General features: G+C 42.9%; 3 protein-coding genes across 4 annotated transcripts; 1 reads left to right on the top strand and 2 right to left on the bottom strand.

Annotated features, from left to right (window-relative positions):
* Positions 1–270: 270 nt before the first annotated feature.
* Positions 271–5,761, bottom strand: prdm4 (PR domain containing 4). The gene is made up of 12 exons (XM_070992526.1): positions 5,705–5,761; positions 5,316–5,378; positions 4,930–5,045; positions 4,533–4,721; positions 3,575–4,345; positions 3,210–3,359; positions 2,841–2,959; positions 2,668–2,753; positions 2,431–2,558; positions 1,790–2,338; positions 1,333–1,501; positions 271–1,239 (listed from the first exon to the last, which is right to left on the bottom strand). Exons 3-12 carry the CDS (start codon positions 5,042–5,044, stop codon positions 879–881), a joined length of 2,637 nt encoding a protein of 878 aa, XP_070848627.1. The 5' UTR covers position 5,045; positions 5,316–5,378; positions 5,705–5,761; the 3' UTR covers positions 271–878.
* A 2,839-nt stretch (positions 5,762–8,600) lies between these two features.
* LOC139350873 (achaete-scute homolog 4-like) lies at positions 8,601–9,456 on the top strand. Of its 2 annotated transcripts, XM_070992521.1 has the most exons (3): positions 8,601–8,680; positions 8,773–9,193; positions 9,408–9,456. In XM_070992521.1, exons 2-3 carry the CDS (start codon positions 8,783–8,785, stop codon positions 9,426–9,428), a joined length of 432 nt encoding a protein of 143 aa, XP_070848622.1. In that variant the 5' UTR covers positions 8,601–8,680; positions 8,773–8,782; the 3' UTR covers positions 9,429–9,456. The 2 variants fall into 2 exon arrangements, with proteins under 2 accessions (XP_070848622.1, XP_070848621.1); XM_070992520.1 differs by lacking the exon at positions 9,408–9,456 and having other exon boundaries at positions 8,773–9,301.
* Positions 9,457–12,691: 3,235 nt separating this feature from the next.
* On the bottom strand, positions 12,692–16,540 carry LOC139350822 (suppressor APC domain-containing protein 1-like). The gene is made up of 4 exons (XM_070992433.1): positions 16,388–16,540; positions 13,392–13,562; positions 13,068–13,223; positions 12,692–12,896 (listed from the first exon to the last, which is right to left on the bottom strand). Exons 1-4 carry the CDS (start codon positions 16,484–16,486, stop codon positions 12,807–12,809), a joined length of 516 nt encoding a protein of 171 aa, XP_070848534.1. The 5' UTR covers positions 16,487–16,540; the 3' UTR covers positions 12,692–12,806.
* Between the last annotated feature and the right edge of the window lie 983 nt (positions 16,541–17,523).

The raw sequence follows: 17,523 nt of genomic DNA, 5'->3' as shown, positions 1-17,523 counted from the left end.
ATAACTTGAGTATTCGATGATCGTTGTCATCATAGCGTGCTTTTACTCGCAAATTATATTGGGGTGGTGAGATATTCACAGGACCAGCCGGGGGCGCCTTCTCTCCATTTTACCCATTTGGTTTTGTACTATGCGACCACGTGTTGAATGCACTGCAAGTGGGTGATCAATGACCTGCAGCACATGATCAACATTGTTAAAAACCAGTACGGGTGGAAGGAAATGATAGTCAGTGAAGTAGTAATTTATGCTTTTCACTTCACGTATATCAGTCAAAAACATTTAACAACTGTAAATGTTCATTTATTAAAACATTATGCAACAGATAGGATGGAGCAGTAACATTTCAACAGTAAGTCAACACTCACATTTCTGTTTTCAAGAGGCTTACTTCCATTCACACAGAAATCATTTCATACTTAAAAAAAAAAAAAAGAATGCAAAATCTGGCTTTTAATAAATAAAGAATAAAAGCACAATTAGGTACTGTAAGGACTAAAATGCAATATGGCATCAGAAGTTTTTAATTGACATTACTGTGCAACTACAAACGAATACCACCCCATGTTAGTGGATGAGTCAAAGAGAAAACATAAGGAATAGTGAATGAGAGATAGCTTATATATGAATGCCATCAACTAATATTACACAGACCTGAGTTCAATGAAAACCGACAGTCAGGTCATCAGTTGGCTTATAATATGACAAAGATTATTTTAGCAGCACTGACATGCTTGTGAGACTAAACATATACTGATTGTAAAATTTGGATTATGTAAGTTGTTTGACAAAGTAACTAATATTTGGCAAAAACTAGAGGTAAACATCAGTATTGTAGTAAAGTAAATAAATAACAGACATCTCAACAGGAAGTGTTGTCAATGAGGGGGTGACAGGGACTTTTCTGAATTATATCCTCCAACATCTAAACCACAGTCTTCATTGCTGGCTGAGTCAACGAGTCTCTCTGCTCCTCCTCCTCTTCCCCTACCATCATCCTCCTCTTCCTCTTCTTCATCTTCTTCCTCGTCCACATCCTGCTCTTTACGGGATGCTCTTTCAGTCTTGGGCCCTTTGCATATCTTGAGGTGACGGGTGAGGTGGTATTTGGTGAGAAAGGCTTTGTGGCATTTCTCGCAGACAAAGTCTCTCCGGCCCTCGTGAGAGTTCATGTGCTTCTTCAGGTGGTTGGTCTTGAGGAAGTGTTTGTTGCACTTTGGGCACTGTATCCGGCGTTCACTGTGGCGAGAACAGGAAAGAATGAGGGGACACATTATATAAACTTTATTCAGTGATAAAACAACTTTACTGCTGCAGCTTTAAGTAACGTACTGTGTGTGAGAGAACATGTGTTGTTTCAGATCATGTTTCCTGATGAATGCCCGGTCACAGAGGTCACACTTGAGCTTCTCTGCACCAGTGTGGATGAGCATGTGCGACGCCACATGAGATTTCTGGGTAAACGACTTCTCACAAACTGTGCATCTATAGTTCTTCTGACCTGTGAGTGGGGAAAAAAAGAGAGTTGCAGAGTGTTAAAGAGAGTGTAAAGTGTTAAAAGGCACTGTGACATTGCTTTTAAACTTAATTTTCTTTACAAGTGCATACTGTTGCAATTTGTCAGAAACGTCTTTCTAGGAAAAAACTATACTATACATATGAAGTTGTTTTTACAGTTCTGATGAGTTTTTATATGTGACTATATGCAGTCTGCTGGGTCAACACTCAAACAACTGGTTGGTTAGTATGAAAAAATAAGAGATTATGCTTCACTGGTCTCGGTACACACCTGTGTGAATCTTGAGGTGCATCCTGAGGTTGCTGGGATCGCTGAAGGCCTTACTGCAGTATTCACACTTGTGAGGTTTCATCCCCACGTGCCCCATGAAGTGCACATTGAGCTTAGTGGATGTGATAAAAGCCCGGGAACACATGCTGCACTTGAATTTCTTCTCCCGTACGTGACCCTGACCTTTCGCTCTGGAGGTAACGTTATTAGAGTTTCTATTGCTGCTGCCCCTGCTGCTGCTGTTATCGCTATTTGTTTGTCCTGCAGCATGGGCGTGGCATGGCCACGGGGAAGAGGAGGAGCTTGAGGTCCCATTGGTCAGCTTCTCTTCCTGGTGAGTGTGTTGCTGTTGCTGTGGTTGTGGCTCCTGTTGCTGTTGCTGCTGTTGCTGCTGCTGAGAGTGGTCCTGCTGCGATGGGCTGTGGCTGTGTTGAGGTTGGTTATGGCTATGGTTACTGTTATGGCTGCTAAGATGAGACTTGAGCTCAGAGAAGGAGGAGCACTCTTTGCCACAATGGCAGATCTGGCCCTCAGGCACCTGAGGAACACCTGTGGAGACACAGAGGATGGTGGAATGCACAACATCACTTTGTGGATAAGCATGTCAGCAATGGATGATGTTTCATCATCTGTTGTCTCACCCATCAGCCTGCAGTAGTCTCTGCTGTAGTAGAAGAGCAGCTCCTGGTCCGGGTGAATCTCTGTGGTTGTACAGAAGAACAGTTTTCCGTTGGCAGGGTATGCCACCAGGTTCTGCTCCTCACGGGTCCTAAACACAAAACACACACAGCAAACAGGAGTTATTTATTAACATACTGGCTAGACTGAAATAACACAGCAAACACCTCAGACCTCAATGTTTTACACCAGCATCATACCTCGATTTGCGAACAAACATCATCCAGTTGCACTCATTCTCGTCCGTTGTAACGATGTAGAATTCCAACACGTTGTTGTGGTACATCTGAAATAGACAAACAGCCTCATCTACTTATCATGGTTTCACACTGGCTGTGACAACCCATGGCCAAACTAAAGCCACTGGACTGACCTTCCATATTTGTGGCGTGTCCTTATCTGGCCAATCAGAAAGATCCACATTACTACAATGCTGGCCCACCATTGGTCCAAAACAGGTCCTTGGAGGAATGACATCCCGTGCAAAAACTCCTAAGATAGGCATAAGCACATTTTGTCAACAATCTAAGTGATGGTTTCCTCAAACATGCCTGATATGTTTCTTCAATCGTTTCTTTGCACAAGGCACACATTTTAATGGTTCTGTGACTCTCAGAAAGGGTCCCAACAATCATGTCTGTGTATACAGAATTTTGCATTATCCATAAAAAGTTCATTCATCTGGGACTACAGAACAGTGCAGCAGCCACAGAAACCCGTTTGAGGTGGCTTATTCTTTTACCAAGCGGTTCGTCGGCCACAGATATGCGCAGACACAGTGGACGTGGCAGAGAGAGGCGAGCCCGGCTTTGGATGGGCGCGTCAGGGATGAAGGTGACTGGGCCGTGCTCTGGGCAGTCTGAGGTATATGAGCGCTCACACAGTGTGCACCCTGGAAGACAATAACAGCACAAAAGCTTGTTGCACATCATGTCCATTTCACTTAAATTCCATGGCTGCTTTTGACAACAACTTGTTATTTCCTGAATAATAGTATTTTCCAAAGCTTTGTGGCTGCAACTTCCAATACTGTACTGAAGTACTGATTTTACAATTCATTGATATATTTTTTAATGTCTGAAGAACACATCATAAAAACACACTCACAGATGGTGTAGGCAGTGACCATGTTCTCCTTATTGGAGGTAGAGTCCTCTAGCTGCAGGGTGGAGTTGACCAGCACCAGGTTGTTTTCAGGCCCCAGCGACACCTCTGCAGTGATGGGGGACACATTTACTGCCTCCAGCCCCATCCCAGAGTGTCCATGGAGTGACACAGGCTCCAGCTGGCCCTGGCTGGCCATTGAGCCAGTGAGCACCACACTGACAACGCCAGAGTTCAGCTCCCCATTTGGGTGGAGCTGCTCCCCAAGTCCTCCTGCTCCTCCTCCCCCACCGTTCCCCACTCTGCCACCCATATGGTCCGACTCCATCACCACAGGTAGTTCGAGCACAGGTGGCCCATGGAGGGGCATCACCCCACCAGATGAGTCCACCCCAGTCAGGCCCTCATGCGGCTGAGGCTGCCTTCCGCCTCCGAGCTGCTGCTGTGTGTCGGACACTGCCACCACCCCGACTCCGTCCATGGTGGCCAGCTCCTCTCCCATCCGATCAGGGGACATGGGGCTGCTGACACGTGACTCCATGGCCAAACCTGTAGAGTCCAGTTCATGGGCACCAGTCTGGTGGAGGTCTCCCTGGCCAGTGACCTGTCTGGAGTCCATGGGCACCAGGCCCTGTTCCAGTGGGCCTCCAGGGCCATTGTAGGGGTCCAGACCTGAGGGATTGTTGCTCGCCACAGACAGGGTCCCATCCATGTTAAGGCTGCTGGGATGAATGTACTGAGGTGGTGGACGGTCTGCCAGATAGGACAGGATACCTACAGCAGTGGAGAAAGAGCGAAAATAATTAGAGAAACAAAATTCTAAAGTGAACATCACTGACTAACTTAACTGATTTAAGTTCACAGGAGAAATACTGCCCTTCAAATGAGAGCATCTAGGATAAAGCCTACTAAAACAAACATCTGCACTACAATAATCTGGCCCACACAAACAGTACCCCACCTGGCAATATGTGTCGGAAGTAGCTGCTCTCCAGGTGGGGGTAGGGAGGTGGCGGCAACGAGTAGTTCCTCTCCGGCAGGCCACACATCACTCCTCTGTCACTCAGTGGACCCATGGGGAGCATCAGCGAGAGGGCAGAGGGAAGTGAGCCCAGGGATGGACCCAGGCTGGGGATGGCCACTGGCATGCCTGAACCACAATGAAGAGTCAAGAGCAGACAATAAACTTGCAATCCTGTCACTATTGCACAGAATTAAAGGTGGCACAAGTCATTATAATAAGTTAGTCTATTAGTTTAAGACGGTTTACACAAGAGATCATAACACACGGTGCTTCTACAGCTGTCACGTGTTTCCCAGCTTGAGCAAACCGGCTTGGCTGGTTGTGCCTTTCATACCTGGGGTGGGAATGGGGTTGTGTGTGGGGGAGGTGGGCAGACCCAGGTGGCTGGCACTCACTGAGGGCACACTGAGCTGGTCCATGCCCACAGGACTCAGGTTCATGTCATTCATCCTGGAGAAACAACGTCAGAGTTAAACCAACACTGAACGAACTAATATATATATATATATATATATAAAAAAAAAATAATAATAATAGCTATTTGGGTTTTAGCCTGCTGTTTACACACAATTAGCAATATCAACATCTGTATATAGGCTCGTTTATCTTGTGATTGGTGCACAGCTTTGTGCTTTTAAATACTTGATTCATCGAGCTAAGTGTCAGCACATACAGACACACGGGCCATACACGTACGCAGTGTGAGCTATGTTAGCTTACCTGAATTCAACAACAGACGTCCATCAGTAGCCGTGTACTGCTGAAGGGTTTATCTTTCTCTCCCTGTGACATAACAGACCTGGTATGAACAACAACTTAGTGCATCAGCCCGAGAATGACAATTCCAATACAACTCTGATTTAAACTGCTAAAACGACACTTAACGTGTCATTTAAAAAGACTTGTTCACAACTAGTTAGCGAAACATCAACCAGTTTGGTCACACTGCTAACGTTAGCCTGTCTAAATGACACCTTCATAAACCGATAAAACAGAGAAATGTCAGGTGTTTCAGCCAGCTAACAGTACAGATACACTTCGTCACTGCCGTGTTGCTTCACTGAAGAAATACAGATTATTTGAAGAACGATACCTAAAAAACAACATACCAACACAATGCCTCCGTGAACGGGGCCATGACAGCGTACTACGCATCACGCGCATGCGCTCTTGCGTTGTAGGAGTTGAGCATTTGGCTGATCGCGGGTCAGTTTTTCTGTCCTCCACTCTCCAGAGTCATAAGAGGGCCTAAATGGAAAATCAGTAATGTTGCTTTTCGGACTTTTGAGAAAAATATTACTTGGCATGTTTTTCCTTGACTTTTCAAGGGCATGTTATGTTTTGTTAATGTAGTTTAGTTGCAGAGCGCATAATGAACAGAGAGATGAAACTGCACACCAAAAGAAAAGTCTGGAGAGTTTGTAGTAAGTTTCTATAAAAGGTGCAAGACATCCCCCCCCCAAAACAAAATATTACCATGAAATGCAGAGCTTTCTGCTTACGCACTCATGTCAGTATGCTGCATTTATTGGTACACTTGTATATTTGTGGAGGTTATTAAATCATTATGATGTTCCATTCATTTTTGGATTGTTTCAATACAAACAGTTAATCCATGGTGATACTGCCATTATAATAACAATTAGTAAAAACAATTTATATACAGCACATTGATCTGCATCTTGTGTATGAAGTGTTGAAGGCCTATAAGTCCCATATAATTAAGTTTATTATTTTTGATATTTGTCCTTGCTGTTTGGAGAGGTCATAAGTCTAAAAAGAAAGAACATGCATGTTTTCATGTGAAATGTGAGGGAAAACTAGAAGATGTGTGACCACACTCGGTCATATTTGACAAGATTAAAGCACAAATTGTTGAATTGCATTGACTTCACAAAGAGACTGTGGAAACAGCTCACTTAAGTTTTTAAGATGAAGTTCAGGGTAATTACAATTGATTTTTTTTTTTTTTTTTTTTTTTAACATTTGATATAAATGTCACAAAACACCAAAGTGAATAACAACACTGGGGTACAAGGGTTCCCTGTATCTTCAACTGAATACCGAATTCTGTATTTTTACAAAAGAATTTGTCAGAATCACATCAGAAGCTTTTTCAGATCAAATATCCTTTTGATTCAGTATTACAATTAAAATGTTGTTTAATGCAGCTTTAAGGAGAAGTGTTTTCTTTTCAAAGTTTTTAAAGACTGAAGCATCCAAACCTGAAGAGGACACTCGACAGGCCAAGAAGCTGTGTGTGACACCAGTGCAGACAGCAGTGATGGAGGCTCCCACCTCACAGACAGGTGTGATGGAGTCAGGTCACCTGCAGACAGTCCTAGCGTGGCTGCCACACTCATAGACTACAGTGGCCGTGTCTGTGTGTGAGGTCAGCCCTGCCTCCTGGCTGGATACTCCATGAACAGTGTCCATGTGGCTGGCCTCCCCTGCTCTCCAGGACTGAAACACCACGGACACCAGCAGTTTACACAGTACTGTATTCTGCAGGAAAGTGGTGCGTATGAGCTGTTGCTATGAGCCAACATGCTTCCCCCATGTTAACCTGCCACCCCCCCCTCCATCCTGCAGGGGCAGAAGGGTCATTTAGTTGAATATGTTATTCTACTCTGCCTGACTCACTGATCCTTCATCTGACTGACTGTGTGAGTTCTATCTATCATCCTGACCATAGCTCTCGCATATCAGTAGCTTAACTGTCCAGTGTGTTTATAAATTCAAGGCACTGTCCATGGTGCTGAAGCAGCAGACAGATTTGTAATTATGCTTTTTATCAGTTTCATCTTAAATTTCTAATATTCTCTAAACTAGATACTATAAAAACTCAACTGAGATTCAGACACAGAAACACAGAAGATACATGAGGAAATATGGAAATACAGACGATATGTAATGATGAAGAATTAATGTAGCCATTTAGGCCTATTGTCTGCTTGTTGACATTATGTGTTTAAATACTTATTTAAAAAGGATGCATTCAGTTAGTCATACATTCATATGGCCAACAATGGCACTAAACTACACAAAAAACAAAAGTCAGGAAGGCAGGTAAGCACACAGGTAAAAGTCCTTAAGTGATTCTTCAGAGGTTTCATTCGTTACCACGCAGATGAACCTATGATTCCATGGTGCTTATACACGGTGGCAGCAGGTGAGTTTTGATTGTCTGATTGTGAGCAGGTGTGCTCAGGAGAGGAGGAGGCCAGACCCGACCTGCCAGCCACGCCCTGCAGTGAAGCATACACACAGCAGACGGGGGGGAGACAGACAGGAGGCAGAGGGAGAGGGAAACACATGACACAACAGGAAAAGGAAGGGAAATCTGCAGATCCCCGCATACAGGTCTGCAGGCTATGGGTCGTGCTTCTGCAGCAGGCGAGCAGGCGCTGGTCTTTGGATGCTGTTACCATTGCATAAAATCTTTCACCTCTGACTTCTGGTACTGGCCCAAAGTAACATAATTGTCATGGCTTGGAAGGGACGTGTTTAGGCATACAATATGTCAATGCCACACTGGCCTACATACTGTGCACTAAACAGGTGAAGCCAGGTGTCAAACTCTAAAAAAAAAACAAAAAAAAAACACATTAATTTACATAAAAATAAGCCATGTAATAACCTTTTTATTTCTTAACCAGGGTTGGAAACTGTTCACAACTTCCTGCATGCTGGTGCCCTTCTTCTTCTTTTTTGCCCCTGCTCCTCAGACAGCCTGAGTCCACCACTGGATCAATACATTGAATAAATGATATATTAAAATAAATACAGTCACTTATCATTAAAATTTGGCTCAGTATTAATAATGGTGAGAGCTGCTTCAAAGAAAGAGAAGCTTTTGTAAACAGTTTGATCTTGATGTGAACTCTACGGTTGCATCTCCGCCCCGGATCACACCCACCATGCTTTCAACCTCAAAACCCTTTCAAACAAGTTGTCACACAGACTGACAAAGACCCGAACAAGAAGGGTCAACCTACAAAAGATCACAATCTAGATATTTGATCACGATTTAAGAGGAAACTGTTGCTCAAAACAAGAGATGGTTGTGCGGAGACCGTGCCAGGGTAAGCTGCCTCGTGATAGATCATTATTAACATATTAACTGCATAGATTTAACTACTGTTTAATCTGAGACTGCGTCCCTTTTCTTCCATAGAAACGTGTTAATGGAGCATATTTCATATGTCCCTCCGCTGGCTCTGCACGGCTTCTCCATGGATAACAGTGGCGCACACCACAAGGATGCGCTACGCCTCGGACTGCCCTTCCACCTAGACGCTGCATTCCTCGACCCTGTGCACGGCCAGACCCTACCCTACAGACGGTTCTCCTATTTCCCCCTTCACGGACCCCTCGGCGTGTGCGAATACTCATTCGAGCCTGCGTTCATCCGGAAAAGGAACGAAAGGGAGCGGCACCGAGTGCGCTGCGTAAACGAAGGTTACGCGCGGCTCAGAGAGCATCTGCCGCATGAGCTTGAAGACAAACGGCTCAGCAAGGTGGAGACCCTGCGGGCTGCCATTGACTATATCAAACACCTGCAGAGCCTATTGGATTTAAACGTGTCCGGGATGGAGGTGAGACTGGGGGACGCGCGTAAGCGTGCGCCGCTGCCGCAGAGGCCAGAGTGCAACAGTGATGGAGAGTCCAAAACTGGCCTCAGCGATAGCGGGGAAACTGTTTAGTAGCTCTTATTTTCTCTTTATCATCCGCTGTAATTAATTCTTTGCAAACAAAGAAAGTAAAAAATTACCTTACTGGCACTGTATCCACTGTCTGATTATATTCCAGAGTCTGCACATTGAGCTTTGACATCGTTTGTTTACATTCAGGGAGCTCGAACAACTACGTGTACTAAAATAATTTCAAAGAATGAAGTTTTAAACTAGGATTTTCTTTTTTTCTTTTTTCTTTTTTGCATTTATTCATTTTTTGTTGCTATGATGATTATGTGCCTCATGACAGTAACAACGAGGTAGTTTTATTGCTGGGTGTGACATTGAAAATAATGAATGACATAATAAAAATGACTTCTGAACCTCTGACTAAGTGATACTCATATTCATAAATATAGCTTAACAAATAAGTCTAATAGATATACAATTCTGACTTTTTTTGTGGGACAGCTGACAAGTTGAGCACTCTCTACATTAAAATGTGATTTTAGTGTAGAAGCACCCATCACTTGGGATGTGTCTAAACTAATATTATTGTGTGTTAATATTCAATTCTTGTGAACTTGAAAACCTAATCATAATGATTTATAATTTAAAGAATAATTTCCAAAGCTAGTCGTGATGGGATCCAGCAGCAGTAAGGCCATGTGGCAGTCAGAAGTTTTGTCTTATAATAATGAAATATCTCAGATGTCTTTATCTTTTCTCAGTCGTACTTTTCATGCAGACCAGTGTTGATCAAGAGCACCAAAGTAAATAAAGCAGCTGAAATGAGCTCCAGCTGTATCAGCTGCAACATGAGTGACATTTACACATGAATGCATCACTAATTTTAATGCAGTTACGTAGCGCATATTTTTCTGCATACTGAATACTTTCACTTTTACTATTACTATTTTGATACTCATACTTTGTACTTTTGCTTAAGTGAGTTTTTGAATGTAGTAGACTTTTACTTGTTATTGAGTATTTTGAAACTATAGCTGCTTTTGCTCAAGTTAAAAATCTAGGTAGTTCTTCCACCTCTGCGTATCCTGATGTCTTCTCTGAACAAGACTTATTCTGTCAGAAACTGCTATGCATTCCTGTGTTTTATTTAAGTCATGGCCAGTGAAAGTGAACGTTATTTTCCAGTAATGCAGGCTTAACTGGTCCCTAAAGCACAGAAATGTCTATTCAGTGTCTACTCAGAGTTTTTAGTTACCTGAGTGCTCCTCAAAGACCACCTACTTACTGCACTATCTCAGGGTTCTCAGGAAGTTTTACCATCCTAATAGCTTAAGGAATGCATTTATCAGGGAGCCCTCAGCCCCGCAAGAGGAACCTCCAAAAACACCTCCTCCTCTTCACCCTATTTGTGTGTTTATACTTCCCACCTCCGCTGACCTGCACGGAAACAGCTCGCATTTTCAGATATTCAGCAATACCAAAACCACAAATTGGAGGGGGGAAATAGCAAACATGATATTGTATACAAGTAAAAGGGATTTGGAAGGACCCACAGAGTGTGGCTCAGGTGAACTGTGTCGGTATGGATGAGTGGCATCGACAGCCATAAAGGCATGACATACCCATAACAAAGGGCGTTTGGCTGTGCAGTATGTGAATTAGACCCAATAATTAGCCAAGTGCTGGTACCCTGGGCTTGATGGTTCAGTGGCACTCTGAAGATAGAGGACATGAAGCTACTTAAATGAAAGCCTCTGCCCATAATGGATGTTTTTTTTCCCTGATGCGCAGGCCGATTCTAATCTGATTCCACCACAGATTCCTTACAGGCATTGCTCCTTTTTACTGGAAGTAGTTGTTGTTGATGCACAAAAGTGATTTAATACTGAAGACAGATGAAAAGATTGGAACTTTATTTGGATCATTTCAGTTTATTTCTGGAATTAAAACACATGGTAACCTCTTATAGTATCACTTTTGAGCCACAAACAGTTGCACCAAAGTTTGTTGTCTCAAACCAGCAGATATAACAAAATGCCCTTACATTGCATACTGTCTTCTATCAAACCTTAACTTCAGAGACACAGAGCCACCATGGGTCTCAGAGTAAACACACAGTTGGAGACAATAACTCCATCATTCACCATGTGGGACGAGCATACACAAAGCAAGATTCTGATTAAGGATATGAAGCATAAAAAATGAAAACAAGTCAAAAGGAAAAGGTAGAATAATCATGGACGGCAGCGTGGAGTTTGTTTTTAAAGTCAATGTGGAACTACAAAGTTTTCCTTCCTTTGCTAATATGAAACAACCCCTGTGTGGCTGTCAGACAGATATTTTCTATGTGCAAGATATCTGAGATCTATATTAAGCCTGCTAATGTTGTCTTTGGTCTGAAAAGCTGCAGATTTGTGCAGCGCAGGAGAGAAAAAATTCCTGCAAACACGCAAGATGACTTGGCGAGATAAAGTTTATCAGCTGAAGTAAGATCAGTGCGGGACCACCGGGAGAGCTTGATACGACGTGTTCAGACAGAGAGCCCGCATTCAGAGACGGAAACGGAACAACTGCGGGTAAGAGGGCACACAATGATGCATGATTGTCCCCTGCACACGGCAGAAAAAAACACTGATGCACTTCAGCTTAAAAGCTGAAAAATGTCTATCAGCATATCCACCATTTGAGATTCAAGGGATTTTTCGTGCAATACTTAATCTCAATTTTGCAACTCAGCATTGCCAGTAGATACAGTACCATACAATAACAACTTAACCTGTGGCATGTTGATTAAAATCTTGCATAAGGTTGATTACACTGACATTTTTGTGGGTAAAGCCCATATTATGAGCAGCGCCAGATAAGGCATCTATTGTATTGTACAGTGGTAGAAGAAGTATTTAGAGAATTTACTTAATTGAAAGTAGAAATACCACACTATAATAATACTGCTGTATTACATTGTTTATTTATGTAAAAACACACAGCTGTTGTCAGCAAAATGTATTTAAAGGGCCAGTGTGGAGGAGAATGAGTGGACTCCATCAGTGTTCAGTTTTAATTCTTTATGTACTTTTTGTTAATCTTAAAATTGAAATACTCAGGAATAGTACAAATACCTCCAAATTGTACTTACTTTATTTTCACCATGCATTTTGTGCTTTATTGTGAGGTGTTTCTGTTATTTTGTTCACCTCCTGCACCTCTATCACACAGCCTACTATTGGAGTACAACATTGTACTCTAAAGCCGGCAATATTAGCTTTTTGCAAAAACAGCAAAAAATATTATAAAATAATACTAATGTCATAAGATTAACTGAAAATTCTGTGAGTTTATGTTGCTGATGGGAAGTTATTTCATGTTACTGACTCATCATAGCAACATGTGAGTCAGATTATTCTTCAGCAAAACCGGCTTGTTTTGAAAAGAACACCAGGAAGCCAATGATGCATCGTTGAATGCAATTTATTAATTTAAATACATATTTACAAGTGGGTGTAAGTAAGCACCTGGATCATATTAAGTGAAATGTAAGTTTGCAGCACAGTGTGTGTTAATGCAATCAGTGGGTCTGCAGCTCGTCAAGCTGCTCCAGGAGCGCGTCTTTTTCCAGCTCCAGCATGGAGATCTGTCGATTCTTGTCACTCACCTCCTGCCAGAGGAGAAAATCCAACAAAAATGACCATTACTGTAGCTCAGGTATACAAATTTCAACAAACGCATCCTCTGTTTGAAAAGATCAAATAAAGAAGGGAAATGTTCAGAATGTCAAAATAAATGAATATAAAATGGGACGTGTTTGAACAATTTGCATTTAAAATACCTGAGTCAGTATAGAGTTGTGCCACCGGAGGTCACTGTCTGCCACGGCCTCAGGCAGAGAGGGGATGCTGCTGCTGGTGACATTGGGCTCGCTCATCACTGAGCCCAGAGAGCCATTCGCCCTCTGGATATGAGACCTGAGGAGGCAAGATCGAGCCTGCAGAGATACAGACGGGTGGCTGTTTAGCGTCTCTTATCCTGTGGCGTTCGTGAGCTAATGATTGCTGAAGGCCACTGTTAAATTATAACAGCCACTGTATGTATTTCTCAGCCTGTCTCTATGTGGCATGCATTGAATTACAGACGGCAAGGCCCTGTCTTGTACCTCTGTTGCGCCTTCCAGGCTGCAGCCGGCCTCGCTTTCAGCCTCGATGTGGTCCTGCCTGGCTCTGTTCTCCTCCAGCTGCTGGAGGTACCAGAGACGAGCCTTCTCCAGGATCTCCAGACCAGAGCACAGAGCGTCCTTCTCCTTCTCAAGATCCTTCAGACGCTTAATCTGGGAAGGGTAAGAACACAGCTTGATCAGGTTCATGTAAAAATGCTGAATTTGAAGTTGTGTCTTGGAGCCTAAACTGAAATTCCCCTCTGCGGATGTCATCCAGGAACAGGTCTGTGACAGGTGCATATAAAAGAGAAGCAGAGGACTGATTCAGGACCATATAACCAGTTGACAGCTGCGTCCTCATGATATTGTACCCCTTTCTCTGCTGTTTTAATCGCCTCTTGAACTCAACCTTCAGAGCTCCAGGACTATGATTTCTAAGCCCCACTCCCCCTTGTTGTTCATTCATGAGGCTTTTACTGATTGCAAAATGTCAAATATCAAGATTTCTAATGTAAAAGCAGGCTGCAAAAGTTTTCACTGATGTTAAAAATAAGCCAGCCATGACTGCTGTCTTTTCATCGACTGAAATGTTGAAACTGGGGGAGATTATCAGAATTTTGTGTGACTTGACTTGTGACTTGCTTGATCATTTGAGTCTCAGCTGCAAACTGACTTGAAGGTGATTCCCACCTCTGCCACATATACTTAAAGATTGAGTTTGATGATATGGGCAGTTTTGTTGTGTCTGTGTGTTTACCAGGGGGCTTACTAACAGGCTTGACCACTGAACACCCAGCCTGCAGCCTGATGTAAAGCAGCATGATCGGCACAGCGCTGCCTGTTGTCTTCCAGAGGCCCCAAGGCTTTGTTTATATGTGCAGAGCCAATCTACAGAGCAGCAGGAGGCCTTTAGTTCTATTGTCTATGCTCAGCTGGATAACATGCACTTTAAATGGCCTCAAACAGAGCGCTACAACAGCCAGGAAATCATATTACATGGATGGTGGTGATCCACCTTTGGTAACTCGAGGTCAGGAAATCAGTTAATTTCATTTTTAAGCCAATCAACATTGAAATGGATTAGGAAGACATTAATTCAAGTTACTTTATTGATTTTAGACACACATGATGCTATTGTACCACTAATGGCCCATTTTAGCTGTGTCTGATTGGTCAAAATTTCAAGCTACGCAAACAAAGATGCATAGATAAAGTGTTTTTCTCTGCTGCTTGTTTATGTCGGACAATTCCTTTTCTAATGATGTACAGCTAATAATATGGTTTACAGTCAGTGGAAAACTGGTTAAATTGAGCCTTCAACAGGAAGCTGTGAAGGTCACACTTGACACGAGGGAATGTGTCAGTGGGATGACTGCAGCCTCGCAGCCTCCAGCACTCAGGCCTGAAGCTTAGATGGAAAAACTGACTGAAAACACAGTGACTCTACAAGCACTTCAGTTAAATGTCCAGTATGAAACATTTACATTTATATTTTCTTTCAACACATCCTCACACTGAAAAGACTGAAAAGGTTGACTGACAAAGTCTCCTAAAATATCATATACCATCACTTTGAGAGGACCACCCAGCAAACGTACAAATGTCACCAGCACGTCCCCTGAAGGTCCTCTCTGAACGTCTGCTAAACATGATTTGTGTTGGGTTCATGTCCTTCATGTCCCTCAATGTCCTTAAAAAACGTCCCTAAAGGTCCTGTTATTATTATTATCATGATCCTTTACTGAAAAAAAAAGTACTAATACCACACTTTGAAAATACTAAAGTATTAAAGTAAGTATTATCAGAAAAATGTATTTAACATATCAAATGTAATAGTACTAATCATGCAGTAAAATGTTCCCTGTCAGTGTTGTACTATTAGGATGTTATTGTGTTAATATACTGCTGTGTGACAGGGAGAACCGGTAGGACGAAGGCAGACCAGAACTTGGTCGTCATGTCGTTAATGTTGCAACACCATCACAGTTTGCTTAGGTTTAGAAATCAAAACTATTAAGTTAGCTAAAGGCATCCTTGAAATGTGGACTTTCTTGCACATTATACTACGTCACCACTTCACCTGACTTCCTCCTTTTCTCTGGTCATAATTACCATGGACTAGGGACTTAGAATAATTATGTATTCCACTATTTCCAAAACTCATGGACATGACTCTGCAGTTCTGTTGTCAATGAACTTTGACACGTCTTCCACAGATTAGTGTTAATAAATCCAATAGAGCGTTTAAAAAAAAAAAAAAACACTCACAGATGTTCATACCAGCTTGTCCATGCTGTCATTAAACATAATTCCACTATAGAAATATATTTCTAAATACGCTCAGTGGCTGCTTTATCAGGTACGCCTGTACAATCTAATATAATCCTATGTTGAGGTCTTAGTTAGTGATGGTGTACTGGACTGCTTTATATTCAGAGGTGTTTCTAATATTCTGGCCCTTCGTGTCTGTAAGTGGAAGGACAAAAAATAGAAACACATCTTAATAAAAAGTAGTCGAGCACAACAACACAATTATCTATGATCTCAACACTGAACATATAAGTGGATTTACACATTTATGTCATATATGTGTAAACTGAGTATAAACTTGCTTTTTTTGTTTCTCTTTCACTATTACTCCAAACTGAAATTCCGAAAAATGGTGCTCCTTCTTCAACAAATAAACTCAAAGCGCACATTTGAATCTTTCATCCCACATTCCAGAGGAGCAGAAAGGTCACGTCAATGCACTTGGTGACACTTGCACAGACTTGAGAAGCAGTAAATGCTTAACCTTGACTCATAAGTACTTTGGAAGTCATGAAATGTACAGTTATACTACAGCCAGGTTGTGCTGAAAACAGATAAGAATCACTCACTCGCTTACATTCACACACTACACGGACACAGAGAGGGAACTGATAAGGATCAAAACACACTCTCATATCACCCTCCACAGCCCCCTGTACACACACACACACCACCTCCCTCCTCACCCATAGGTAGAAGCGAAGTGCGTCCAGGCTGTAGAGGCTGGTCCTGAGGGGGATGATAACCACGGTGTAGGAGCCAGAGCCGGAGGGACGACAGGCCATGGAGAGGAGATCAGTCACTACTACTGCCCCATACAGCTGGCTGGACAACAAACAACAAACCACAGCTCTCCAGCGGCTGACTCAGAATAATACCACAGAGAGAGAGAGAGAATGAGTGTGTGTGTGTGTGTGTGTGTGTGTGAGAGAGAGAGAGAGAGAGAGAGAGAGAGAGAGAGAGAGAGAGAGAGAGAGAGAGAGAGAGAGAGAAGGCAGGAGTGGAAAAAAAGCAGCGCGATACACAGGCACAGACAGCATGGTGCCCCCTGGGCGAGGTAATGAAAAATTCCACATGTCACTGTCATGACTGGTTAATCGACATACAGTGACAGTGTGTGTGTGAGAGAGAGAGAGATGGGGTGGAAAGAGGGTGAAACAAGCTGTACATGGTCAAATAAAAGAGAAAAAGATAACAGTGAAACATGGCAGGAAATGTGACATGTGAGCTGTGGATGGGAGATCTGAGAGGATGCAGGTGTGATCAGCTGCTGTGCGTTCAAAGCTGTCTCAGCTTCACATGACGCAAAACAGCCTCGTTTTCACGGGTTTCTCTGCTCAAAGGATTGGCAGAGTTTTCCCGGGATCGTCATCTTGCAGCTGAAGTGGAAACATGAAATTCCTCTTGGTGCTGAATGAAAGGAGGGCATGTGATCATTTTCTCCTTTGGGTTTCAGGTGAGCGCCCTGTCCCAGCATGTTCCCAGGAATGTGACATAACCTGGGGACGAGGCGTGCGAGCACAGAGGTGTGGACAGCAGAGCAGCCAGGTACAGCTGGAGTTAGAGCTCATGGATTTCAGCCATACCGCAACGACATGAACGACTATCAGCTGCTCAGCCGGTCAGCGCCAGCACAGAAAATCAGTGACACGTGTTTTTTATTACTGCCTCAGGCCAAACTGGCTGTCAGACCCAGTGGATGGATGGAAATCCACAGCAACACTGCTGGAAGTATGTTTAGTGTACTGTGATTTATGTGATCAGAGTACAACAGCGGTGAATATGATAACTTTACTTACATATTTAACTCAAATAAAGGGAC

The sequence above is a fragment of the Chaetodon trifascialis genome, chromosome 22 (assembly GCF_039877785.1).
Source record: "Chaetodon trifascialis isolate fChaTrf1 chromosome 22, fChaTrf1.hap1, whole genome shotgun sequence".
Classification (NCBI taxonomy): Eukaryota; Metazoa; Chordata; class Actinopteri; order Chaetodontiformes; family Chaetodontidae; genus Chaetodon; species Chaetodon trifascialis.
Note: the sequence above shows the minus strand (reverse complement) of the source record. Positions and strands in the feature narration are given on the sequence as shown.